Source organism: Lagopus muta, chromosome 1 (genome assembly GCF_023343835.1).
Source record: "Lagopus muta isolate bLagMut1 chromosome 1, bLagMut1 primary, whole genome shotgun sequence".
NCBI lineage: Eukaryota > Metazoa > Chordata > Aves > Galliformes > Phasianidae > Lagopus > Lagopus muta.
In genome coordinates, this window is record NC_064433.1 from 46314042 (window position 1) to 46338906 (window position 24865).

At 36.2% G+C, this 24865-nt stretch overlaps 1 protein-coding gene across 12 annotated transcripts in view; it reads right to left on the bottom strand.

The window, feature by feature from the left end:
* The window catches only part of ANKS1B (ankyrin repeat and sterile alpha motif domain containing 1B), a 402720-nt gene that overhangs the window by 314905 nt on the left and 62950 nt on the right, over positions 1-24865 (bottom strand). For 9 of the 12 annotated variants that reach the window (XM_048933569.1, XM_048933568.1, XM_048933550.1 and 6 more), the window contains exons 7-8: positions 18279-18389; positions 15192-15367 (exon numbers count right to left, since the gene is read on the bottom strand). The exons of 1 other annotated variant lie outside the window; for it this stretch is intronic. In XM_048933569.1, coding sequence (XP_048789526.1) covers positions 15192-15367; positions 18279-18389 — 287 coding nt within the window. Of the gene's footprint in view, positions 1-11730; positions 11949-15191; positions 15368-18278; positions 18390-24865 lie in introns of those variants that run through there. 2 more of the 12 variants (XM_048933554.1, XM_048933557.1) reach the window with 2 other exon arrangements.

Sequence of the window (24865 nt, forward strand, 5' to 3'; positions counted from 1 at the left end):
TAGACATTCAAAACCTAACTGGATGCAATCCCAGAGAAGCTGCTTTAGGTGGCTTTGCTTGAGCAGGGCATTGGACCAGACGCCCTCCAGAAGTCCCTTTCAATCTAAACCAGTCTGATTCTTTTGTTCTCTCTTCAGATTAGGATCTGATACTGTGCAGTAAATATACCCTTGAACTGGATGACAAATAATAAGCAAGTGCATGTGCACTGAATAAAGCAAGACTTATAAGGGAAAACAAGTTTATAAAATGAATGAGTATATCTGAATGTGTTTTTCACAGCAAGCTTATACGCATTAATCTTGCAGAAAAAAAGATACCATTTCTTCCATCTGTAAAGGAACTACTTTTTTCTTCAGAAAGATAACTTTTCATTTGCCAAAAGACTGCAATATTAAGAAAATCGTCCATCAAGAGAATACTATACATTTAAAAAAAAAATGATTTTTTCGATAGAAGTAAAAGCTTCTGAATATAATGTAGTTATCTTAGGTTATATACACATAAAATAGTCTCCACGTGAAGATTGCCACACTGAGATTTTCAAATGGCAGAAAATTCAGTAATTCAGTAAACTGAAAAGTTGCAGAGAATTGAACACTATGTGGTTTTAAAAATATACTTTAACTATAATAAACAGCTATTAGTTAAGAATTCTGTAATATAGAGAGCTTATAGAATCTTCATTTTCAGATATTTTGGGAAATGTACTGCATTTATTCTTCTGCTAGAAATTAACTGCATTGCTTGAAGTTGCAATATAGATTTTCTTGATAACACACTTAACAAATCACTTTCTAAACTAGTTTGAACTGTTTAAAAGCTAACTATGTAATCTGAGCTACATTTTTAGTCTATGGATACAACTGGTTGTCTTTAACATAGGAACATATAGGCACTTTCATAACCTACTCCATTCTGATATTCATGGGAGAGGACTAACTTGTGTTCCAAGAGAATTTTTACCTCTGAACATTAGGTGAAGCAAAGTGAACCTGACTTATAAGTGCTTAACTGACTTTGAGCACGTACGTAGTCCTCATGTATTGGACTATTTTCACAGTTCATCCCAAATATCAACACCAAACACTTGGTACTGATGGGTACTGATACTTGGTATTGGTATTTGATATTAACCTATAATAACTGATTTGATATTATTTAACATCAAAGCACTCTGAGTGCTTTGCTTGACCAAGGAGAAAGAACTTCTCATTTTGAAGGATAAAGCTCCAATGGGGAACTCAACCCAACAACAACTCAGTTTGCAACAACACTCTCTACTATAACTGCATTTACAGGGACGCTTTTCTATCCCATAGGCATAACAGATTTGACCTAAGGAAATATTCAAATATAGCCTATGCAAAAATGCATTAATTTGAGTCTTGACCCTTAAGCACATGAATAGTTCCAATCAAGTTAATGGCATTTCTCATGTTAATGGCAAGCTTATGTGTCTCCCTGAATCAAGGACTGAATGTTTATACACAGATGACTCATTCTAAAATGTGACTCACTGAGAAGCTCACATACCAGTTGAGAGATGCTGATAATGAAAGATATAGGTGCCTCGAGAAACACAAGATCAATATTTTCAGAAATATTAAATAGAAACAAAAGTTTAGGTATATTTACTTTGCATTAAAAAAAAAAAAAGTACTTCACAAAGGCGCACTTTTTGCTTTAAAAGTCAAAGAAAAGAAAATATTGCTTGGAGAATAACTACAGTGACATCTCAGTATCCAACATCCCTGCACTATCTGAATGTTATCATATAATGTTTGAAAAACTCAGTGCAATGTAATTGCGAAGCAAATCAGCCATAAAACATGTATTTTTCCTTTTTAAAAGTTGTGAAAGAGAGGGTGGATAAGTGGGTGGCAGAATGATGAAACTTATAGAAAATATATTATTTGTCATGAAATAGACCAGAAGGAACAGAAATTAAAGTAGGGGAAAAATCAGGTGGTAACTGAGTAGGCAGAAGTCACCACTTTATTACTCCTCCAGTACACAGTTTTTTATCTCACATATATATTCTCAGTAAAAATGTGTTACTGAAAATGAAGTTATTATTGCATTAAGATGCTGTTGGCTTAATGAAGGATACAAGAGACAAAGCCATTCTAAAGAGATACTGTAGACAGCACTCAGTCATCTGTCTGAAGATGAGTGCTAGTTATCAGTAGATAATCAAAAAGACCTTAAAGAGCACTTGTACAAGATCATCTCCAGATCCATCAGTAACAAACTGCAAGCAGTTTGTCACATTTTATCTGAAGTACTAAATACAATACAAAAACAATGCACTGAAATAACTGACAATAGGATGAATCTCTTGACAGTAAAGTCAGTGTGTTAAAGGCCTAACTGCAGAAGATCAGGCATAGAGTAAAATGTACAAACGCTCAGATTTTTCTACAGATATTAGGGGAAAAAAAAGAAAAAAGGATTAAACATACACATGCCTCTCATAAGAGATGCTGAATTCACAGTGAAGTGTGACCTACATGAGATTCAGCAAAATCCTCTCCCATTCCTATTCTTTCTTAACTCAAATAGCACGTGTAAACAGAATTTAAAATCATCTTCAGTAGAAAGGCAACTGTTTTGGTATGGATAGAAAAAAAACACCAACCAGTTGCTTCTTCCTGCCTTACATAATTAAAATAATGACTTCATTATCATATCATTATCTCAATAACAAGGACTACCAGAAGATTTAAGACAGTTGTTGCTTTTCCTGTGCTAGCTCATTTGTACTGTTCTTTTTGTCTGTAGTAGAGTCAACATAGTATGTAGAGATCTACCCCAATACAAGTACACCTTTAGTTCATTTTCCAGATATATTCCTGGGTAGCTTAAGAGGTAATACTTAATCCTTTCTAGAGCCAGATATCATATAGTGTCATAAAAGTTCTGTAAAATACAAATGAAGTCACTAACATGCCTTCACCTATAAGTCCTTTGCAACACTACGTCTTATGAAGCACCTATGGCTAAAGCAGTGATCAGGTAAAATTACTGAGATTCCTTAAAAGAAACACCATTATGGACAGAACGAAGGGCAGGGAGGTAAATATGCTAACACCTATGAGGAATCAATCATTAACAATTAAAAAAAGGTTCACATAGGAACAAAAATTATTACATTTTAATATGTGTTTTGTTTAAGGTTGACAGGCAGTGCTGAGGATGCTTCTTTGCAGACTGTGATAGTTTATATTCTACAGATACCAAGCAGAGCACCAACATCAACAGAAATGATAACCAGCATTAATAGAAACTGCTCAATCTCAAATAACTACTGAAGCAAATAAAACTGAAGAGCATCTTCCGAGATTTTCATGCAAGGCACTAAACTGAGACTTATCATAAGTTTAGGAATGATGGACACCAAGAGAAAAGAAAATAGATGATCAAAAATGGGATTAGTCATTACATCCTTTTGAAAAATTAGAGAAAGCAATGTAAAAACAGATGTGAATATGGTCAAGTAACCCTGGACCCATACTCCTTGAGAACACAAACTCAACCAGGGTACGGTTGCTATAGCCCAGACTGCCTCCACTCTTAACCTCTTCAATAATCTTCCCTGCACTGGTGACCACCAGGTCCAGTAATGCTTCAACTCTGGGTGGTCTGTCCAATAACTTGCACAGAAAGTTGTCCTCAACAGACTTCAGGAGTCTCCTGGATTGTTCGCAGGAGGTAATTTTGCCATCTGAAATATGGCAGAATATTTACCATTAAGATTGCTTGTATACTGTTCCCTCTTACTGAGAAAGCAAACAAAGGAAACTGAGACTGCTGCTGCTAAGAAAGTACCTACTTATTCAACTTCTAAAGAATCATAAAGTATGATAAAATGAAACCATATTTTTGCATTTATCTCCACTCCTTAATGGATCCTGTGAGAACTCACATAACTCTAATGGATTAACAGGCTCCATATTTTGTTTATGTCATCAGGACGAAAGTTCACTTTATACCGTTCTCCTCATAACAGAAACAGATGAAAGACATACTCACATGGTACTCACTTTTTTCAAGCACCACCTATCAGATGCTAATCACCAGGCTTTATATATATATATATATATCAAAGTATATATATTACTAGCAATAGTTAGCTTAATTTTATTCTTATACTAATGGGGTAGACATGAAGTCAATGTTGATTTCAGGCATATATTAAAGGCATTTAAGAATTCTATCATTTTTCCCTACCATTTGTATCTTTTGTGTAGGTAAAACTAATGTCACTATGTATCAACATACCTGCGCTGGTACCTCCTAACAAAACAGAGAGTCTTCTAGAAATGTTACAGAAGTAAGTATTTCTGTAACATGGGGGGAAAAAAAAAAAATCAAATGCTAAAACGTTCTGAAGTTATTCACTTGTTGGTTAAGATCATAAATTAGAAATGAGTTCATTTGAAAGCTCGGCTTTCTCCTTCTTCTCTTATTAATTCACCTTTCCCTAGGGTAAATGTCTACATATGACAGCAAAAAATACATCTTCCATATACTCAGGCTCACACTTTTACAAATCATCAAAACTACTTTTTTAAAGAGAATAAATATGTTTTTAGAAACTAAAAGCTAAATGTAATTAAATGTTAGAGATCTCTCTCACATTCTTTATCAATACCATACTAATATTTTGCTTAAATGTGACAAACCAAATGGATCATTACAGGATGAGCTTTTGGTTCTTGATTAAGTTGCCTCTACACCGAGGTCCAGTGCCTGTCATTGTGCACTCTGCCTAATCTCAAACTGTGATTCCAAAACATTCTTTCAGAACAATTTTCAAAGTTGAGCACCATGAGGACATCTCAGCTGCTGATCAGAACACCACTAGATGTCTATGTTTATGCAACTGAGTTGAAGGATTCAGCTGCAAATCACAAGCACCCAGTACTATTCTAGACGCTGCATGGTAGCTGCAGAACCTTAAGCACTACTCCAGAAGGAATGATGGAGCCCATTTTAACCCTATGCAAAAGAAACCTTGTCTGTCTATGGAGAACGGAGATAATTAACATTTATGCAGTTGAATCCTACCTTTCGAGATTCTGCATTCCTACTAGTAATACTATGATCAAATAGAAAGAAAATGAATTTTAAGAAAATCATAATGAAAATAACTTTTTGTTCTCTTGTGAGACAGAAGTTTCAAAGGTCATTTTGGCTAGAATAACAGAGAAAAATCTGAGGAGAGAAAATACCCATGGGAAATGCAATTAGGAGTCCACTACTGATCTTTTGGAGGTCTCTAGGGAAAGTCAGGGCTTAAAGGAACAATTGCTGCTGACTGTTATCCTACTAACAGCAAAGTTCATCAGTCTCGATGATTTCGTTTTGTAATATTCTGACAGAGAGAGTTGAAGTTAATAATGCAAAATCACCTTTCTGGATGAAAATTTCATAATCTCTCTCACATTCTTCATAAGTAATTGCAACTAAGATAATCCCAACTGAAGCTGAAAACTACAGCTTAAGAATGCACACCATGTCGCACAGTACTGCATACTCACAGGACAGCAGACAGGAGAGTGTGGAAGAAAAGTGTTCTGCTATGTAAACCTGGCAACAATGTGCACAATGGCACAGGCAGCTCAGGAAAGGTAAGGAATGAGAATGGCACAAATAGGTGTGAAAAAGAATGCTCACTTAAGCACTGAATAACACATACACAAAGATACCTAATTATCCATTACCTAATTATACATTTTATATTGATAAGATGATCTCATGATCAGTTCCAATAGACTCTTCAGATTCTGAGTCATCCTGCTTAGATTGTGGATTTCTTTGGTATTCAGTTGAGTATAGGGACAAACAATATATGTTCTCAGTACAATGTCTGACAGTCTCTGAACTAAAACAGCCTTTTTGGAAAAAAAAAGTACAAGGATCTGCTGTGGTTAATTTAATAAAACATAGCTGTCCAACAGGATTCTCAAGAAGATAAAATACTACAAACCATTTGTTGAACATCCAAAATTTACATACAGCTTTATATCCATGAAGACAAACAAGCCCTTTGATCAGAAAAGCTTAAGTTCTAATGACTTTATATGGGAAAAAAAAAAAAAAGAAGAAAAAAAAAAAAGTGCTACAGACATATCTGAGATCCTTCTATAAAAGAGATTTAGCTAGGATGAAAGAGTTCCCAGCAGGGCAAGTGAAGTCGTTGGTAGCATGGCAAGATTTACATACAAAATAAACTTTCAAGTGTTAGGATTACTCATCCAGCACAAGGACAGCTTTAAGAAAAATCAAGCCTGCATTATTGCAAGTTGTGGAGAGCGTGCACCAACTATTTTTTCTTTACTAGTCTGTCAGACTTTACCGTAGAAGAATAAATGCAAGCATGATTCGGGAAATAAAATGCCAACACATGCAGCATGTTCTGCAAAATATAGTAATACATTGGTTATCAAGGTAAACAATGTGGCAGACCAGACCAAAAGGATTAGACACATTTAGGATTCACCAATGCAAGCTAAACACCTAACAGCATTCAGAATGTTACATTTGCCTGTAAGCTGTTTTCCTGCAAGTATCTGATAGTCAAGGAATTTGCCCCACACATACATAATTGGAGAGACAAACTAAATAGTCCAGAAAACCATTACAGTGGAAATGAAGTCGTATTTTTTAATGCAGATTAGATGAACTGTGGCTTGGGAAGCACCCTTCCCCCTTGTTATAGTCGACTCTATGTAGTTTAAATCATAGTAAGCACTGTCATATTTCAGCATTTTACATTCTCAAATAAGTGCTGACTATCTCACAGGGTATGTCTGTGCAGCACACTGGAGGATTGTCTAGCAATACTTGTACCAGAAATCACAGCAGCAGGGAGCTGCAGGCTAATTTAGTTGGCTGGGAAGCATGCCATCAGGCAGATTATTCTATGTAGAGTTCCACTCGGTTACAGTTAGGCTCCCTCCAACACAGAAATCTTTATGATGCTGTTCTAAAGCACAGAGTAATTTACAGATACAGAAAATAACCCTAGAGTAGTTCTTTTAATAACTACAGAACTTAGTTTAGGAAAAAATACCAAAGAACTGTTTGAACTTCCCTGTGCTGGGTAAACTGCTTAAAAAAGAACGGGGAAAAATTTGTATGAAGTCAATGTGTTTTTCTCTTCTTTGTAACATCTATCTCCTGTTTACATAGAATTGCAAAGCCATTTTGGAAAATACTTCATAATATGGTATCATACTTGAAAACAAACCATAGATGATTGGTATGGATGTCAGATTACAAATGTCTAATGAAATAAATCACAGTAAAAACAGTTCTTCTCGGTGGGAAATACCACCGTGTGCATTAGGAACTAGGATGAACAGATGGTTTTGTGTTGGGTGGTAGCTTTTAAAAACAATTTATAAAATTATATAACTTTATCTTCAGAGAGTGGGTAGACTTTTGTAAGGGAATCTTAAAATGTAGAGTTTATATATCCTGCAAGGGATAAGCAGGGGGCTTTTGTACCTTTATGTTCAATTGAAATAATAACTAGAATTAGCCTGTATAAAGAAGTTTGTAACGGAACTAGAGGTAAGAACTAGGGATTGACCATTCAAAATTCTTGCAATGTCATAATTCAGCAATACAAAAATTATCTATGCTATAAAAGGGGAATTAAATAGAGTAAAAGTATTCCAAACATTGGCTCGTGGTATAATTCCCTTTTTCTAACCTCATAAATACACATGACAAAAATAAATACCACTAGGTGTGTTATCAATTTTTTCCTATGTTATATAATTTAAAATATATCTGATTCTTACAATGGACTCTCAACAAACCAGGCCTGATTATTTTACCATTCAGTAACAAAAAAAAGTTGAGCTAATTGTTCTTGAATGTATTTTTAACAGTCAGACATTGTATATACTTATTGCTCATTTTCCTCATGTGGAATTTTGTCTCACTCTCCCTATAATGCCTCTAGGCAAAATTATAATACAATCAAAGGATTCTACTTTTGATCTAAGAGAGTAATTATTTTATTCCAGAATATTTGATTGCTCTTTTCTACTGTAATATCTCAGTCCAGACAATATTTGTTTAAAAACTGCATTTAAAAAAAAAATAAAAAATCAGTATTATCAAATGCTTGAATAATGTAAATTGTTTTTCTCATTATCTTCAACAAATTCCAGTGATTATTACTTTGCAAAATAAAAAAATATTCACTTCTAATTTTTGGTACATGTGCTTCTTAGAAGAATTACTTTTCTTTGCATTAGATAAAATTTATAACGGGCCACACAAATTTTATTCACCTCTTGTATATTAACTCCTAACAATCTTCTTCCATAACACACAATTCTATCGCTTCAAATCTCCTAAGCATTCAAAAATAAATCATATTGCCTTCATATACATTCACCTTGATTTCCTGACATGAGAATTAAAAGTCCTTCCTTTGAATACATACATACCATACTGTTTCCAACAATGTTAATATGACATATTTTAAAAGATATTTTTCTCATTCTCTCATAAAGTACATAAGTATTAAATGCTCATTTTAGATGACAGAATTAAGGAGAAATTGACGTTTATATTGTGATGAAATCCAAATCTTTTTTCTTGAAGCTACAGAACCTTTCTCCACGCTTCAATTTGCATTACTTCTGCCACCCTTTATTATCTATTACATAACCATGTGAAATGTAATCAGATATACAGCTACCTCTTCTGAGAAATCTCTCTGTAATGTAGTCCCAATAATCCTATATGACTTCAGTATTTCAGTTTTATTCTGAAAGCAAAAAAATGAGGGCATCTCATAACACAAGTTTCTCAGTATTTACTTCAGGTAATTAAGAAGAACACTAGAAAGACACTTTCTGGAACTATACCTCCTTTAATCTAAACTGACAATCTGAAGACAGCAAGATACTGCATTTGCACTTGGAAATCTATAATGTAGGTTATGTATTCTGCTTCTGAACATGATAGCATAACTGTAAAAGCAAACATTACAAATAAATACCATCTACACAAGATTGAAATAACTGATGTGAAGAAAATATTTTCACTTAGATTTTCATTTTTATTAAGTGTATCTAGAAGAATTTTATTATTTAAATTTAATTTTAGTTCCAATTTTTTTTCTCAACTCCAAATGTGAAAAATATTTCTTTATTTTCACACTGTAAAGAACACAGCACCTTCCAAATGCATTCTTAATTGAGAATTAGAAATATGTGATAACCTTTTGAGGAGAGAACAAGATAAATGTCTTCTAAGAGTCAATTTTTAAAAATGCTCATTAAATTAAACACATCCAATTTATGAAAGGAAAAGACTGAGATGTATCTGGTATGCACATCTTCCATATAAAAGCATACGTATATATATTTACACACATAGAATAGTGTAAATGGTCTTAATATTCTCTTTTTTGTTTTGCAAAAACAAATAAAAAGTAGCATTCAACAGAAGCCTTTCTTATGTGGACACACACACACAAGCCATTCTCTCTCCTTTCTGAATGTTTTTAAATTAATAAACACCAGAAAGTACACTGTAATAAATATGGCTTATTTCTGTTTTTAGTAATACATTTAGAACAATATGTTCTCACACAAATACTTACACCTCAAACTCGACAAGGAATGGGTAGCAGAGGAATTTAAATTAAAAGAATTTACTAGCAGGAGCTCCGTAACATTCCTCCCAATATTCACTTAAACATCCTAGTGTTTGTTTTCCTGGCACTTTATTCTTCCAGATCTTCTGTTTGCAAGCTATACCCATTTAGATTTTCTTACTTGCTTTTGAATTCACACGGATCCTTTGAATAGACACTTGACATGTAACCCCTATGTAATAAAGCACCTCTAAATTTAGCCCTGAGATTTTAGTTTGTGCCTTAAATGTATGCCATGATGTTTGATAATTTTCCACTTAAAAGAATTACAGACGTTTAAAAGTAATTTAAACTATAAACTGTTTTAAAAATGCATGATTTTAAGAAAGCAAAGAAAAAAAGTTGAAACTCTTGTATAACATGGCTGCTTTTGTTCTTGAAATTACTGAGCCAGACTGCCATCTATTGGAAAATAAACACTTCTAAAATTATATTTTTTTGAAAACTGAAAGTACTATACGCTACTGTAAAACTGATTTGCAATCAATCATACGTAAGACAGCTTAATTTTAAAATTATATGAAATATTTACATGAGAGCACATCATACATGTGTTGAAACAAAGCCAAATTTGCAATATCAAGCACAGAAAATAATGAATTTTCTGGTGCGGCTTTAACTTTCTTTAGCTCATTATTTGTAATGAGCTCTTCGAGTAAATCATCAGGTTAACATATTCACATCTGACTTTGTACTACTCATCAAACAAGCGTTCCAAGTATTTACCTCCTGTTCTCACTCAGGAAGCTAACAGTCCACACACCATTCTAGAATCCTAAATTTTGTCCAGTTTCCCTTCCAACTTCTGGAGTGGAATTTTGCACTTTATCTCATCGGTTCCTATTTAAAATTATATAATGGCATTTAGTATTATTCTCCTTACTTTCCCTTACACTGTATTCTCTTCCTCTCAGGTTCAATTAATCTAATTTGCAAGATTCTGCCTTCAGTTTTGCTACTGAATTTTCCTATGTCCTGGGGAAAGTTAAGACAACAGAAAGGAAACTAAACCATTTTTTCTTCCTCTAGGAAGCTCCTTTTCAGTTTCACCTGATCTCTGAGATGTGCAAACTCTACTTTGACTTTAAGACTCTGTGAAAACATTAACCTCTTGTGTTGTTAAATGCCTTATGTCACAAGTCAGACATCAGGTCAACAGAGGCACATAACGTAATAAAACATGTAATGTTTTCCATGCAAAATTTGTTGAAAAGGTTGTCCTGAAGACTCAAGTCCTCTGGTCCAAACATATCAGAAAAACTTGCTGCGTGGCTGGATGACTAATTGTCGAACTGCTCAGCAAACGGACAACCAGATTTAATTCTGTTCTTAACCAAAAAAAGTTCTAACCCATAACTTCTTCAAAAGAAAATGTAGCATTCTGTAGATGAGCTGAAAACTGAGCAAAAAAACAATGCAAGACATCTAAGGTAAAAAAAGGAATAGAATTTACCAGAGGATAAGAAGTCTTAAGCCACTCAAGACCACATTGGTATTTTTCCAGTAAAATAAACATTTTTCCTGTAAAATACACAAAGAATCCTGGAGGGAATCATGTGGGAGACTACAAATGTGACGTTAAAACTCACTCTTATGCCATAGAGAGAAATGAACTTCACTTTTCCACTTTCCAGATGAAACTTCTTGTAGTCTAGTTACTGCATTAAAAAGCAGACCGCATCACTACTACTATTATGCAAAACAAAGAGTTTTGCTCTTTGAGATATCAGAGGTTGACACTGATTCAGGACAGAATTCCAAGCTGTGAATATTAGATAGACAAACATTCCTTTCTAAAGTTCTGAATCAACCTAAATCTTCAGTCCCAAAGAAGATTTATCCCTCTTCAAAATTATCAGTTGTTTATAAAAGCTAACAAATGCACTCAGCTTCCTGATGCTTTCTCCTTACTGTGTCCGTGATAGGGTAGTCTCAGAAGGTGCTTCCTTGATCCAACTGATCAGATCTTGACCCACAATCCCTCCTATTTCTCTGAAAAATAGCAGGATGCAAAGGCAGGAAGAAAAATGTCTCCTACCAGCCAGTTCCTTTGAAGAATCTCCCAAAGGTCACAAAGTCTCATGGCTCGGATTTTGCAGAGGTTCAGAATACTGGACTATAGCAGTTCAAAAGTATGCATCAGTCATCATCTCTAGAACATCTGTCCAGAAAATATCACCTAAAATATTACCAGTGGAGATCTGACTTCCGCACTTGCTCAGAGCTAACATTGCCACAATCAACAACACGACAGAAGAAGAGGGGGAGAGAGGGGAAGAGTTGCTGATTGCAAGCTGAAGCAAGTGCTAATTTGTAGAGGTTCACCTGGTGCAGTTCTTACACCTGTGCTGGAACTGGTAAAGAGAAGGACAGCACACTTAGTCCTGCAGGCAGAAGGAGTCTGTACTCCAGTGCTACTGTGCTGTTACTGCTTCCAAAGAGTCCTGGAGTATGCAGCAGCAAGTTAAATAGATGTGGACATAGAGCCATGCAGTGGTTTGGGTTGGAAGGGACCATTAAGATCATCTAGCTCCAGCTCCCATGATATAGGCTGGGATACCTCCCTCTAGACCAGGTTACTCAAAGTCCCATCCAGCCTGGCCTTGAATGCTTCCAGGGAAGGGGGATTCACAACCTCCCTTGGCAGCCTGTTCCAGCGTGTCACCAGCCTCACAGTAAAGAATTTCTTCCTAGTATCTAATTTAAATCTACCTCTTCTGGTTTAAAGTCATGTCCTCTCACCTTGTCACTACACGCCCCTATAAAAAGTCTGCTTCCAGCTTTCCTGTAAGCCCCTCTCATGTACCAGAAGGCTACTAGAATGGTCTGCCAGAGTCTTCTCTTTTCCAGGTTGAAAAGTCCCAGCTCTCTCAGCCTGCTCCTGCAGGGGAGGTGCTCCAGCCCTCTGATCAATCTTGTGGTCCAACTCTGGACTCACATGGGCTCAATGTCCTTTTTCTGTTGGGGCCCCCAGAAGTGACACAGAACTCCAGATGGGATCTCTTGAGAGCAGAGTAGAGGAGCAGAATTACCTCCCTTGACCTGCTGCTCATGCTTGTCTTGATGCAACTTAGGATATGGTTGGTGTTTTGGGCTGCAAGCGCACATGCCAGCTCATGTTGAGTCTTTCATCAACAGACATCCCTAAATCTTTCTCCTGTAGTCCCAAATCTTTCTTCTACGCCTCCAAATACTTCTGCACCCTCAAATCCTTTTCCTAATACAGGTAATAGAGGAGAAGTCCTCCCAGAGGTTCAAGTAATCTAATTTGCAAGATCCTGCCCTTCGATTTCCTATTCAATTTTTCTGTTCTCCCTATTATCTCCTGATAGAGATAACAGAGGAGAACCCACTAACTCTCTAGATTATTTACAGAAGCTTCCCAGCAAGAAGAAAAAAACAAAGAAAGAAAAAAAGTTGCAAGAATCTCTCTCATATTTATCCTGAAATCCATTTCTGCCTCTCTGTATCCATATTTCTTCCCACCTATCTCTTTCTCTCTGTATATTCATGCTCTTATACATACATAGTCATGTAGGTTTCTTCAGTCATCATCATTCACTCTTCTTCTGCCAATGCCTGGATGGCTCCTTACTGAGCCTGTGGGTCTTAATCTAAAAAGTAGCACTTCCCCCAAAATAAAAGACCATATTTCAAAACTGAGAATTTTGGCTACATAGAAGACAGACAGAAACTGAACGGACTTAGTAACAGTAAAATACTTTTCTATAATGAAGATCTTTTTAGATCAAACAGCAAAATCTTACATCACAATACAGTTGCTTCCATGCATAGGCCTGTGCAGTTGGGTCCACTCAAAGGAAAAACATGCTCTGCTCTGAATGGTCACTTGATGACAAAAGTGTGTATCATCGCCTTCATTCTAGTTTTCATTGAAAGAAAAACTTGTTGCACTGGTGGGAAAGAGTGATGACATGCTTCAGCCAGTTCCCATTTTCAAAGATTTGCTTTCAAATCTTTGAATAAATAATCACATGAAATGTCAGCAAATGTACTTTCCTAATTTACCTGCTATAGATAAATTACAGATTTACTGGTTGAATATTCACATTCTATTTCATTTAGGTCTGTAAAACTTTCAGTTTGAATAGACAGAATTATATGAGTTACAATTTCTGCAAACAGCAACAGAGAAAACTTAAATAGCAGTTTGCATCTAAATACAGAGGGGCACTTGAAAGACATATAGAAATGCTTACATGACTCCAGTACCTTGTTTAGACTGACTTCAATATGGATTATGTATCTAATTGCTCAAACATAAAAGGGCTTTACAAAAGTAGCTACTGCATTTTGGGGCAGCTACTCATTCCTGTAAACCTAATTCTGTCTCCATATATGGTAAAGGAATTCTCTAGCACATAAAATGTCTTAACTTGTCATGCTTCTCACCACGTATTAGAGCATAATCGTTCTTAATTTATGAAGAAAGAAAATGAAATTTAGCATTTAACATTTTACCTCTATTGTGTGTATTATTTCATGAGCAATCCTATTTATTTTACTTAGTGAGGAAAATAATTAAATTAAAAGGAAAAATAATAATAAAAGTGCTTTTTTATCCTGTAATGAAAAAAAAAAAAAAAAAAAAAAAGCATTGTACAGCACTTTATTTACAGGAATAATATTAATGAAGTTATATTTTCAACTATAGGTAGAAATCACTGAAGTGCCACAACCACAACAATTTTCAGTATTAGACAGTCTTTCAGAACATTAACTGCTAGGAAAGCTACATGGTAATAACATTTGTAGGAATTGTAACTGAAAACGTTTAGCTTCTTATTTTGAGGGGTAATTCTGATCAAATTCTGCAAGCATTTAGTCTCAGATACAGCTCTGAGTATTATCAAGTTCAATGCATTTCTCAAAAACCCCCTCTTTGCACTCCCCAACCTCAAAAGTAAATTTAGCCTGAACTTTTGATCACATTTGTAGTGATAACCATCAAAAGCTATTCTTAGTTCTACGAGGCAGTATCTTTATAAAATTAGAGGAACACTAAATCCTAAGTCTGTAACGAGTGTGTCCTATTCTTTTTTTACTGTCATATTATTAGACATATCATATTCTTGCACTATTTCTTTCCTGAATGTGATGTAAATAAAGCAAATATAGAATCCTAAATTATCTAGGTTGGAAAAAACCTTTGAGATCATCAAGTCCAACCATCAGCATACCTAGCAAAGTCCCACTCCTAAACCAAGTTCCTAAGTGCTACATCCACACTTCTCTTAAATACTTCAGGGAAGGAGATGGCACCAATTAAACATCCTCTCCATGAAGAAATTTATCCTAATACCCAAACTAAACCCACTCTGGCACTACTTAAGATCATTATGCCAGAAGACCCCCTGATGGCCCTAGATGGCAGGAGAAAGCTATAATTGGGCAGCAATTCCCTTGAATTTGGATCCATTGGTACAAAATAGAACAACTATTACTGAATATATCATCTTTGTATCTCATCTTACTTACTACATTAAGCTTGGTTTGGATTCCACTGGTCATAAGTTCTTCCTCTGATATTTTACTAAAATTGTCCAGAAAATGGTCTGATATTGTATGAGACAGATCTTCAAAAGAGTATTCCTTCTCTTGGCACAATTTGATTTCATCTAAGAGCTTTGATAATTCTCCAGTCACAGCTTCACCTTTAAAAACAGACACACCATTAGTCAATACTTAGAATATTAGAGGTCATTTATGATTAAAATGGAATGCAGGTTATGTACATTTTTACTTAGTATTTCTTACATTCCATGCCTTAACATCTAAACAGTGATCTTCACACACAATTCTATCCTCAAAAATAGTGGCATCTCATTCCAGGATGGGAATCACTCGAGGTAATCTACTTATTTTTCCTTTCCTTTATAGCTTGTATTTAGTTAGGATGAAATTCAACATGTACTTACCCTTTCTCTGTTTTCCAACAGAGTTGCTGAATAAAACCAGCAGCTATCCAAGAATATAAGATTTAACCAGAAAAGGAAAGTTTCTACAAACATACAAAGCTACCATTCCATACACTGCACGGGATTCATATTTGCTAGTCTGAACAAGTAAGACATTGCATAGTCTCCATAAAGTCTAAATTGATTAGGACTAAGTTTCAGAGAATAAACATCTGTCCCTGCAAAAAGCTATGTTTTATAAACAATCCTTGGTCTCTTTCTCAGAGTCCAATTTTTTGGAATCATGGAGGGAATGTGTTGGACAAAATCCACAAGATTGAAACATTCCTCCCTATATCAACCTATCAGAAATCCATGTTTAGTGCATTCTTTATTGTATTTCATGAATTCTCCTTCATCTTCAGTTAATCAATTTACCAAAAGAGTAACACAATGGGCTTTTAGTAGCTATACTGAGGGCCTCTACTTGAAAGATAGGAAGTAGTAATAAGTTTTAGAATCACAACTGTGTTTGGGATAATCTACTGCATATGTGTTACACAGTTACCTTTAATAATAGCAATGAAGAAGTGAATGAAAGCCAAGTTTATTCTTGAAGCAAGTAAGAGATTCTCTTGACTAGGTTCCAAGAGTCATACTGTTGGAAACTACAGTCCTCCTACTCAATAAAATACAGAGATAATTTCATTCCACTCTACCCTTTGGTGGAGAAAAAAAAAAAAAAAAAAGTAACTAAAGAAAACCCAGGTAAGATTCTTTCTATTTGGTCTAGAGCTCTTTTTGTACCATTCTTTCTAGTTTTTTGGGTTTTTTTTTTTCATTGTTTGTTATGCTAGGTAGACACAAAAGACACAGTTCATTATATTTTTTAAAATTACAACTGTGACTCCAATTTTTAGATCCAAGAACATAAGCTGTTAATTAAAAGCATCTAATTGCCTTTTAATAGTTAAGTATAAGAAACATCTTAATAAACAGCTGTTACATTTTGTTATGTTTGCACTAAACTTGAAATTGAATCAAAGCTGCAATTAGCTCTATTTATATTTAGCTTTATAATTAAAAAAAAAAAAAAAGAATTTATTGCAGATTAATACCAGAACAAGTAAAAATTGGAAGTAAAAGACTTGAATATTAAGAACTATTTTAAAGAACATCCTGGAATACCATAATGAAAACACAGGACTACTGTTTCCTACAGATTTATGTTCTCTAAGTGCAAATATCTCATATTCTTCCACATATGTCCTTTAGTATTTCTTGCTAGGCAAGAATTAGTTGTGTGCGGAAAGACAAGAACTGCAAATGTGATAACTGGCCTGTCTGTAAGCATACACTAACTGGCTATCTGATTGCTGCCAGAAAGAATACATAAAAGATTATTTTTGCTTAACTTTCTTTCAGAGCAGGCCTAAGAAACGTCTCTCTCCTCTATCTAGCTATCTATTTTCGTGACAGTCACAATAAGGTAATTGATACAGCTATCCATCTTTCAAATTTGGTTTAAATTATTTGAAATTAGATTATTAGAAAATGACAGACAGATGGGAAGTACAATCACATACAATTTCTTTCCTTTAAAATCAGATTACACAACAGACAAGGAAAAACAAAGTAGCATGTTTATGTGTAGTGTTTATATCTTGAAAGCAGAAGAACAATGTGTTTTAAAAATGTTTACTACCTAAATTAATGATGGATTTTTCTATGGCACGGGGAAGCTGACTTCATGAATGATTTTACTAAATTCAAAGGAACTATTTATATTCATATGTTACATGTTTGTCAAACGCCCCAATGGGAAACATGACGAGAACTGGAGTATTTGTTTACTGTCACCATGAAGATCATAATCTGGTTTGCAGCAATAAGCTTAATTTTCTCACGAATTAAACTCCCCTAGAAAAGGGGTGAAAGAGACTCAAAAAAAAAAAAAAAAAAAAAATCATCAAAAAAACCAAAGAAGACAGGCAGTTATTTGCCAGTAGTTAATTATATGTACTTTGGATGACTATAGAAGCCAGTAATCAGGTTTGGTTTTAGAATTAGGATTGGTTTTCATGAAGAGCAGCATTACAACATGCTCAAGAAATGTCCTTCCTATGACACTTTGGTGCATAAAAATGTAGGTAAGAGCATAAGATCAAACCACGTACACATAACAGTGACAGTCATGGTACATGAAAGGTATGTTAGAAGATTTATCTGCAGGAAGAATGGTACACAAATGATCCTTCAAAGAGTCAAATGTAACACAATCAGAAAAGGTACTCACTGGCTGAGACAAAATAAATTCTCTCCTATCCTAAGCACCTACGGAGTATTGTGGCATATTTATTAATCTTCTGTTTTACTTAGGAAATGCATTATGTTATAGAAAAATATTTAAGATCAAACAATGTAACAGACTGTAACCAATCTATGACTTGTCATTTTTGAGAACAGTTCTTTACTTTCTTTTATGGTATACATTACAGTGTATGCAGTCAAGCTAGGTAGTTCATAATGGAAGAAAAGCTTTTCAATAATAGTCTTTCTTTATCTCTCTTTTTCATTTCATATCTTCATACAAACATGTTAGTGATATAACTTTACTATTAAAGATAATTCAATACAGCTTCTGTATTCACAGAGTACATGTATTTACTTTTAGCCTTTGGAGATGGAAGAACTTCTGGAGACAAAATGCAAGACTGATGTTCTGCACCTTCCAGTGGGCGTTCCTCTGAAACACTTGCATTTCCTGTTTCCATATATTCTGCAATTTAAAGATATAAATACATATAAACTCCAGAATGAAGAAGGTTGATTCTAATAAAAAGTATATTTCCTACTTCCTTTTTTTATGAAACCTCTTCCAGTTTTGCATATTAAAATCTTGTAAATACTCATAAACACTGCGGCAAGGCAATCATTTATTGAAAATATTATAAAACATTATAATGGCCAGTTACCTCCTCTAATCTACTGAAACTGTTCAAGGAATCTGACTGCGAGAGTAATGAGTTGTAAGTATCACTATGATTTTTCCTATCTCCTTGAAATATCCATATTGCTATTCCATTACATTAGTACTGTTGAAAGAATTTTCTTTTGTTTTAAATCTGTTAAGAATATTTAGTCAAAGAATCATAGAATGGCTTAGGTTGTAGGGGACCTTTAAGATCATCTAGTTCCATTCCTCTGCAATAGGCAGGGTTGCCACAAATTAGAACAGGCTTCCCAGGGCCCCATCAAACCCACCCTTGAGTGCCACCAGAGATGGGGCATCCACAACCTCTCTAAGCAACCTGTTCCAGCACCTCACTGCCCTCTGCGTGAAAAATCTGTTTCTAACAGCTAACCTAAATTTCCCCTCTCTTAGTTTAGAGCCATCCTCTCTTGTCCTATCAGTATCAGACAGCGTAAAATATCAGTTCTCCTCCTGCATGTAAAGTCCCTTCAAGTACTGGAAGACCACAATGAGGTGTCTCCAGAACCTTCTGTTCTCCAAGCTGAACAATATCAGCTCCCTCAACCTTTCTTCAAAGGAGAGGTCCTCCAGCCCTGTGATCATCTTAGTGGCCCTCCTCTGGACCTCATCCAACAGCTCTGCATTCTTCTTGTGCTTGGGGACCCAGACCTGGGTGCAGTAGTCTAGATGGGGCCTCGCAAGGGCAGTGTATAGGGGTCACTAAGCTTCCTCTCACTGCTGGCCACCCCTCTTTTGATGCAGCCTGGGATACAGTTGATCTTCTAGGCTCTAGTCAAGATATTCAAGTTAGCAATAAGTAGAAATACTGATACTGAGAAGATAAAATATTCTGCTTGCAGAACAGAGACTAAGTACTTCAGAAAAAAAGCACTTTCAAAGATTTAGATATAATTAATAGGTTAAAAAAGTCCATTCTGAAATTTTTCTCTCTTGTATTCTCTAAAATTTGCTTTTTTCCAACTTCATGAGCATGTTTGTAAAAACAGACATGTGAAATGATGAATGAGATAAACTTCAAATTTGCTATTAATTTTGTACAAATATTTATTATTTTCACCTGGATTAGTACATGCTCAATAAAACTCTAAGACTTAAATGAACGTTATTGCAGAATAGATATTAAATAATTAATGAGAAACTAATTTACGCCATAGTGGGGTTTTTTTTTGTTGTTGTTTGTTTATTTTTGTTTTTTCCAGCAGAATGACTGGTTCCCAGTTCAGGCAGCTTTTTTGCATCTCCACTTTCTTGATTTCCTGTATCTCCACTTTCTTGATTTCCTGTAGTACTTAATTTCTTATCCAAATAGTAAGCACAGCAGTGAACTACAATAACCACATTCATTAGTACCACACTGGATGAGTAAAGTGTTTCTGGGAACTGAAAACTTCCCTGATTTAATTTTTGCAGTCTACAATGTACTTGTTTAGCTAGTTTTATTTCTGTTTAAGTAACAAATCCGATAACCCAAATACAAACTGTGATGAAATCGACATCTTAGGAAATGAAATTGGAAATGGCAGAGAATAGCATGCAGTTTTAGAATACTTTGCAGCTTGTTATTTCTTAAGATTATGATATGAAAATGTAATATAGTAAGTCAGATGGTTTGCAATGGTCCATTGGAGAAGCTGTCACAAATTTCTCCATATGAAAACATGCGGGTTTTTTTTTAGTTTAATACTTAAAGGAAAGAAGCAAAGATAATTCTTAAGTAAGGGACCATGTGAAAACCGTAGAATCATAGAATCACCAAGGTTGGAAAAGACCTCCAAGGTCATACAGTTCGACCCTCTGTCTTTCACCAATATTTTTCACTAATCCATGTTCCTCAGTACAACATCTAAATGTTTTTTAAACACATCCAGGGTCAGTGACCCCACCACCCCCCTGGGCAGCCTGCTCCAGCGCCTGACCACTCTCTTGGAGAATAATTTTTTCCTAATGTCTAAACTGAATCTGCCCTGGCATATGAGGCCATTCCCTTTAGTCCTATTGCAAGTTACATGGGAGAAGAGGCCAACTCCCACCTCCCCACCCCACCACAACCTTCCTTCAGGCAGTTGTAGAGAGCAATAAGTCATCCCCGAGCCTCCTCTTCTCCAGACTAAAAAGTCCCAGTTCCCTCAACCACTTGTTCTCCAGACCCCTCACCAGCTTTGTGCCCTTCTCAGAACATTATTCAGGGCCTCAATGTCTTGTAGCGAGGGACTCCAAAAAATCAATACTCAAGATGTGGCCTCATCAGTGCTGAGTACAGAGGGATGACCACTTCCCTGCTCCTGCTGGCAACACGATTTCTGATACAAGCCAGGATGCCATTGGCCTTCTTGGCCACCTGGACATGCTGCTGGCTCATGTTCAGCCATGAGTCAACCAATAACCCCAAGTCTGTGTCCTCTACGCAATCTTTCAGCTACTCTGCCCCAAGCCTGCAGCGCTGCCTGGGGTTGTTGAAGCCAAAGTGCAGGACCTGGCACTTGGTCTTGTTGAACTTCATCTCATTGGCCTCAGCCCAGCTATCCAGCCTGTCCAGATCCCTCTGTAGCGCTTTCCTACCTCCAGGCAGATAGACGCTTCCAGCAACTTGGTGTTATCTGCAGACTCATTCAATCCTCTCATTCATGTCATCAATAAAGATACTGAGCAGGACAGGCCCCAGTACTGACCTCTGGGCAACATCACTTGTGACCATTGATCACCACTATCTGGGCCCAGCCTCTTTACCTAGCAGAGTATACCTATCCAAGCCATGGGCTGCCAGCTTCTCCAGAATACTGTGGGAGACCGTGTAAAATGTTTGCTGCAAGCAGCAGCAAGACAAAATACTCCGGAATTTTTTCAGCTCTACCAGCTACAATATTTGCTGAGATATTGTGTGACATGGAGGAGAAATAAAAGAAAAGCAAGATCAAAAGAAAAAGGAAAAATAAGAATTCATGCTTGAAAATATATACTGGATAATTTTGCAGCTGTCCGAAAGCAAACATAAAATAAGTGGCAGCGTTCAAATTATTGGATCAATAATTAAATTATTAGGAATGGAAACGCAGGTAAGATTGTGAAGAACATTAATCTTGGTATCATTTTGATATCCATATAAGTCTTGGGAAACCTCTTAAAAAGGCTCAGCACACAATGTGCTGGAGAGGTTTAGAACAGCCCAACAGAAAGTGCCATCTTGGTAAAATAGACGGTGCAACACTTACAGCTTCAGGCTTCTGCGGTACTTGTACGTTAACTTTATGCTTTTGAAAATTCTACTGTATATAAGCAAAAACAATAAAGTGATGGATTCGGTTGTGAGAAGCTCATAGACTAGGTAAATGAGAACTTACTCATGTTATCAAAGGAACAGACAAAAACCAAGTGATCTATTTTAGGAGCCAAATACAATCTACTCAAAAGCAGTGGATGCTTTCACCCACAACAAAATTCTATTCACCTGCAGCTGGCTAGAAACTCATCTTCCATGCCTTTCCAAACTTAATGAAACAGATGAAGTTGTCAACCATCATCTGTGCTCTGATTACAGTGTAGCTTAGAGACTTCTCTGGATTCACTCTCCTCAAAACAGAAAGACAAGCTTAGTCAATTAGATTAGCTCATGACCAGAACAGTTTCCACAGCTGTAGTCTGAAAGAGTTTACAGAAGAGAGTTCTGCAACAGGGGAAGGCGGAGTCTGCTCAGGACGCGATCTGTCAGAATCATAATGCTTCTTCAGCTTTCCGTGTCATGTCATCATGTTCCATATTTCACAGCAAGTGGACATGACTAGCACAGAGTGAGGGAAGCATACGTCAATACATGCACTTCAGAGATGGCTCTTCACCAAATTGCTTTGGGAAGAATGGAGTATTTTACATCTGTTGACTCAAACTGCAGACTACAGTTCAGTGAGGATTAATCCAAAGAATCTGAAAATCTGAAAATGTTCTAGAAGGGTTCCTCACTTCTGTAACGTGTGCTAGGCCAAAGTCAAGGAGAAGGGAAGGCATTAAGATGTAGGCAGACACACGCATCTGTCTTGCAGAGGAGCCCCCAGGAATATCAGCCATAACAGAGGATGGCCCAGCGCAGCTGGAGTTGTTGCTGAAAATCCAGGGGCAGTGAAAGCTTTGGCTCAGGTCAACCTGCTCTTAATTTCAGGTCCTCCATGTTCTCATTCCTTAGTGAGGTCAGGATTTTTGCTTAATTTATAAGCTCTGGCTTTTAGAGAGAGAACTTAGACCTTTACTTCTATTTTGTATTATTGTTGTTAACACTTAGTATAAGCTCCTTTGACTTTTATTTTGATAGGCAATGTAAGTAAGCAAAGCAAAGAGTTAGAAACACCTGGAGTTCCTCCCTACACTGACTTCCTCTCAAAGAAAAGGAAAAAAGCCAAATTTGACTAACATAAAAATATGAACACTCACCTTTCCAAATAGAAGAATCTCCAATAACTAGACTAGGTGAATAAAGCAGGCCCACCGACACACACCCTCAGCATGGCCTGTGTCCCTGAAGAACAACCTAATTTCTCTGTGCCCTCCTGCACAGCCATCATCTCACAACACCCTCTGGATATCTCAGGCTTGGCTCCCTGCACCCCTGCCACCTGGCTGAGCTCCCTCAGCTCCACCACATCCTATCTCAGCTGTCTAGAAGCAGCTCCCGAAGTACCTCAACCATTCCCCTGAGAAGGACCAAACCCCGGCCAACCAGAGGCCTCAGGACCCAAAGCCTCCTACTCACAGCAGCAGTGGTTACATGAAACCAACTGCTAACTGCTACCTTCACATCTAGTAAGGCGGCAGGCATGAGCTAAGGACAAGGCTGGACTGCTCTAGTCTCCTGCATTTCAGAGCAAAATTCTGAATGACTCAATTTTAACATGATGCCAGAAGAAAATCTAGATGTTTTGGTGTGGGCACATAAGGAAACATGTTCAGGGATGATAAAAAAAAAAAAAGCACTGGAGCTATGATTCTGAGATAGGTGAGGAAGGTGGTAAATAGTGGATTAATTAATTAACAAACATGGTTTATTAAAGTGCTATACAGTACTTTATAAAGGGAGTTGATGAATACCCAGGAAAAAAAAATAAAGGTGCTGGAAGTGCTGGGGAATTGATATCCCAATTCTTTTCTTCCTACAAAGATCTAATAAATCCTTGACTGGAAATGTATTTCAGAGAAGCTGCAGACTTGTACTGAAGGGAATGGAAAATCTATTTGTCCACAGAAAGACAGGAAGAGAGAGAGAGAGAATAGACTAAAGCCCTGCGATAACAACATTGCAGCTATGTATGCAGGGGGGAGAAAATAGAATCCTGGTTCTGTTTCCATTCCAGTAGCTGCTTATGTATTTTCCACTTATTAATAATTGGGTAACATGTACAAACTATGTTAGTTTCTTAAGCACCATCAGTAGAAAAGATAGGAAGTGGCTTTCTACTACATCTCCTTCCATACTGCCTATACTGCAGAGCTTACTGTGTCTTTCTGGTGTTCCCATCATTTCTCATCTGTACAACTATCTATCATCTCTTTTTCTTTTTTTTTTCTTTTTTTTTTTTTTCCATAATAGCAAGAATTCTGTTTCCGGAAATAGTAAAAGAGCGAGATTCTAACAGAAAACACATTGGGCTGGGGAAAAAGGGTTGAAAGATGGTGTATTGTGCACCTGCGTCACGTTCACATGTGCTGAAACTAAAACACAGCTGGTCGGTTTAATTTTAGGCCTACTAGCCTTGGCAACATCCCTTTCATCTTCATTGGCTAATTATAAAGCCCTAAGTGCCAATACTGTTAACTACTTCAGCACTGAATGCTGTTGTTTCATTACATCCAAGAAATGAATGTGCTAATTCTCCAATCTTTGAGCATATAATGTCAAAGCAGCTAATTCTTCATTACCATGTAAAATATCTATACTGTAGTAAGTATTTTTAACTAAGCTCAATTCAGTTCAGACCTGAGCCAGACACAGAAAATGATGAAACATATATGAAAGACATAGAATTAAAACTTGAACTGTCATTCTAACCTGTCTGTAATTAACAATTACAATTTGTTACAAACAATTAAAAAAAAAAAATTCAGGTGGGGTATAGTTTAGTTATTTGGTTTTGGGTTGCTCTTGAAAAGGGTTTCATTATTTATTTGCCATCTATTAAATAATAAAACAAACTCGCCAGGAAAATGGAAGGCTATTCAAGCACCATTTTTTCTTCTTCTGTGGGAACTTCAATTACTGTTTTCTCAGGATGGTTGAA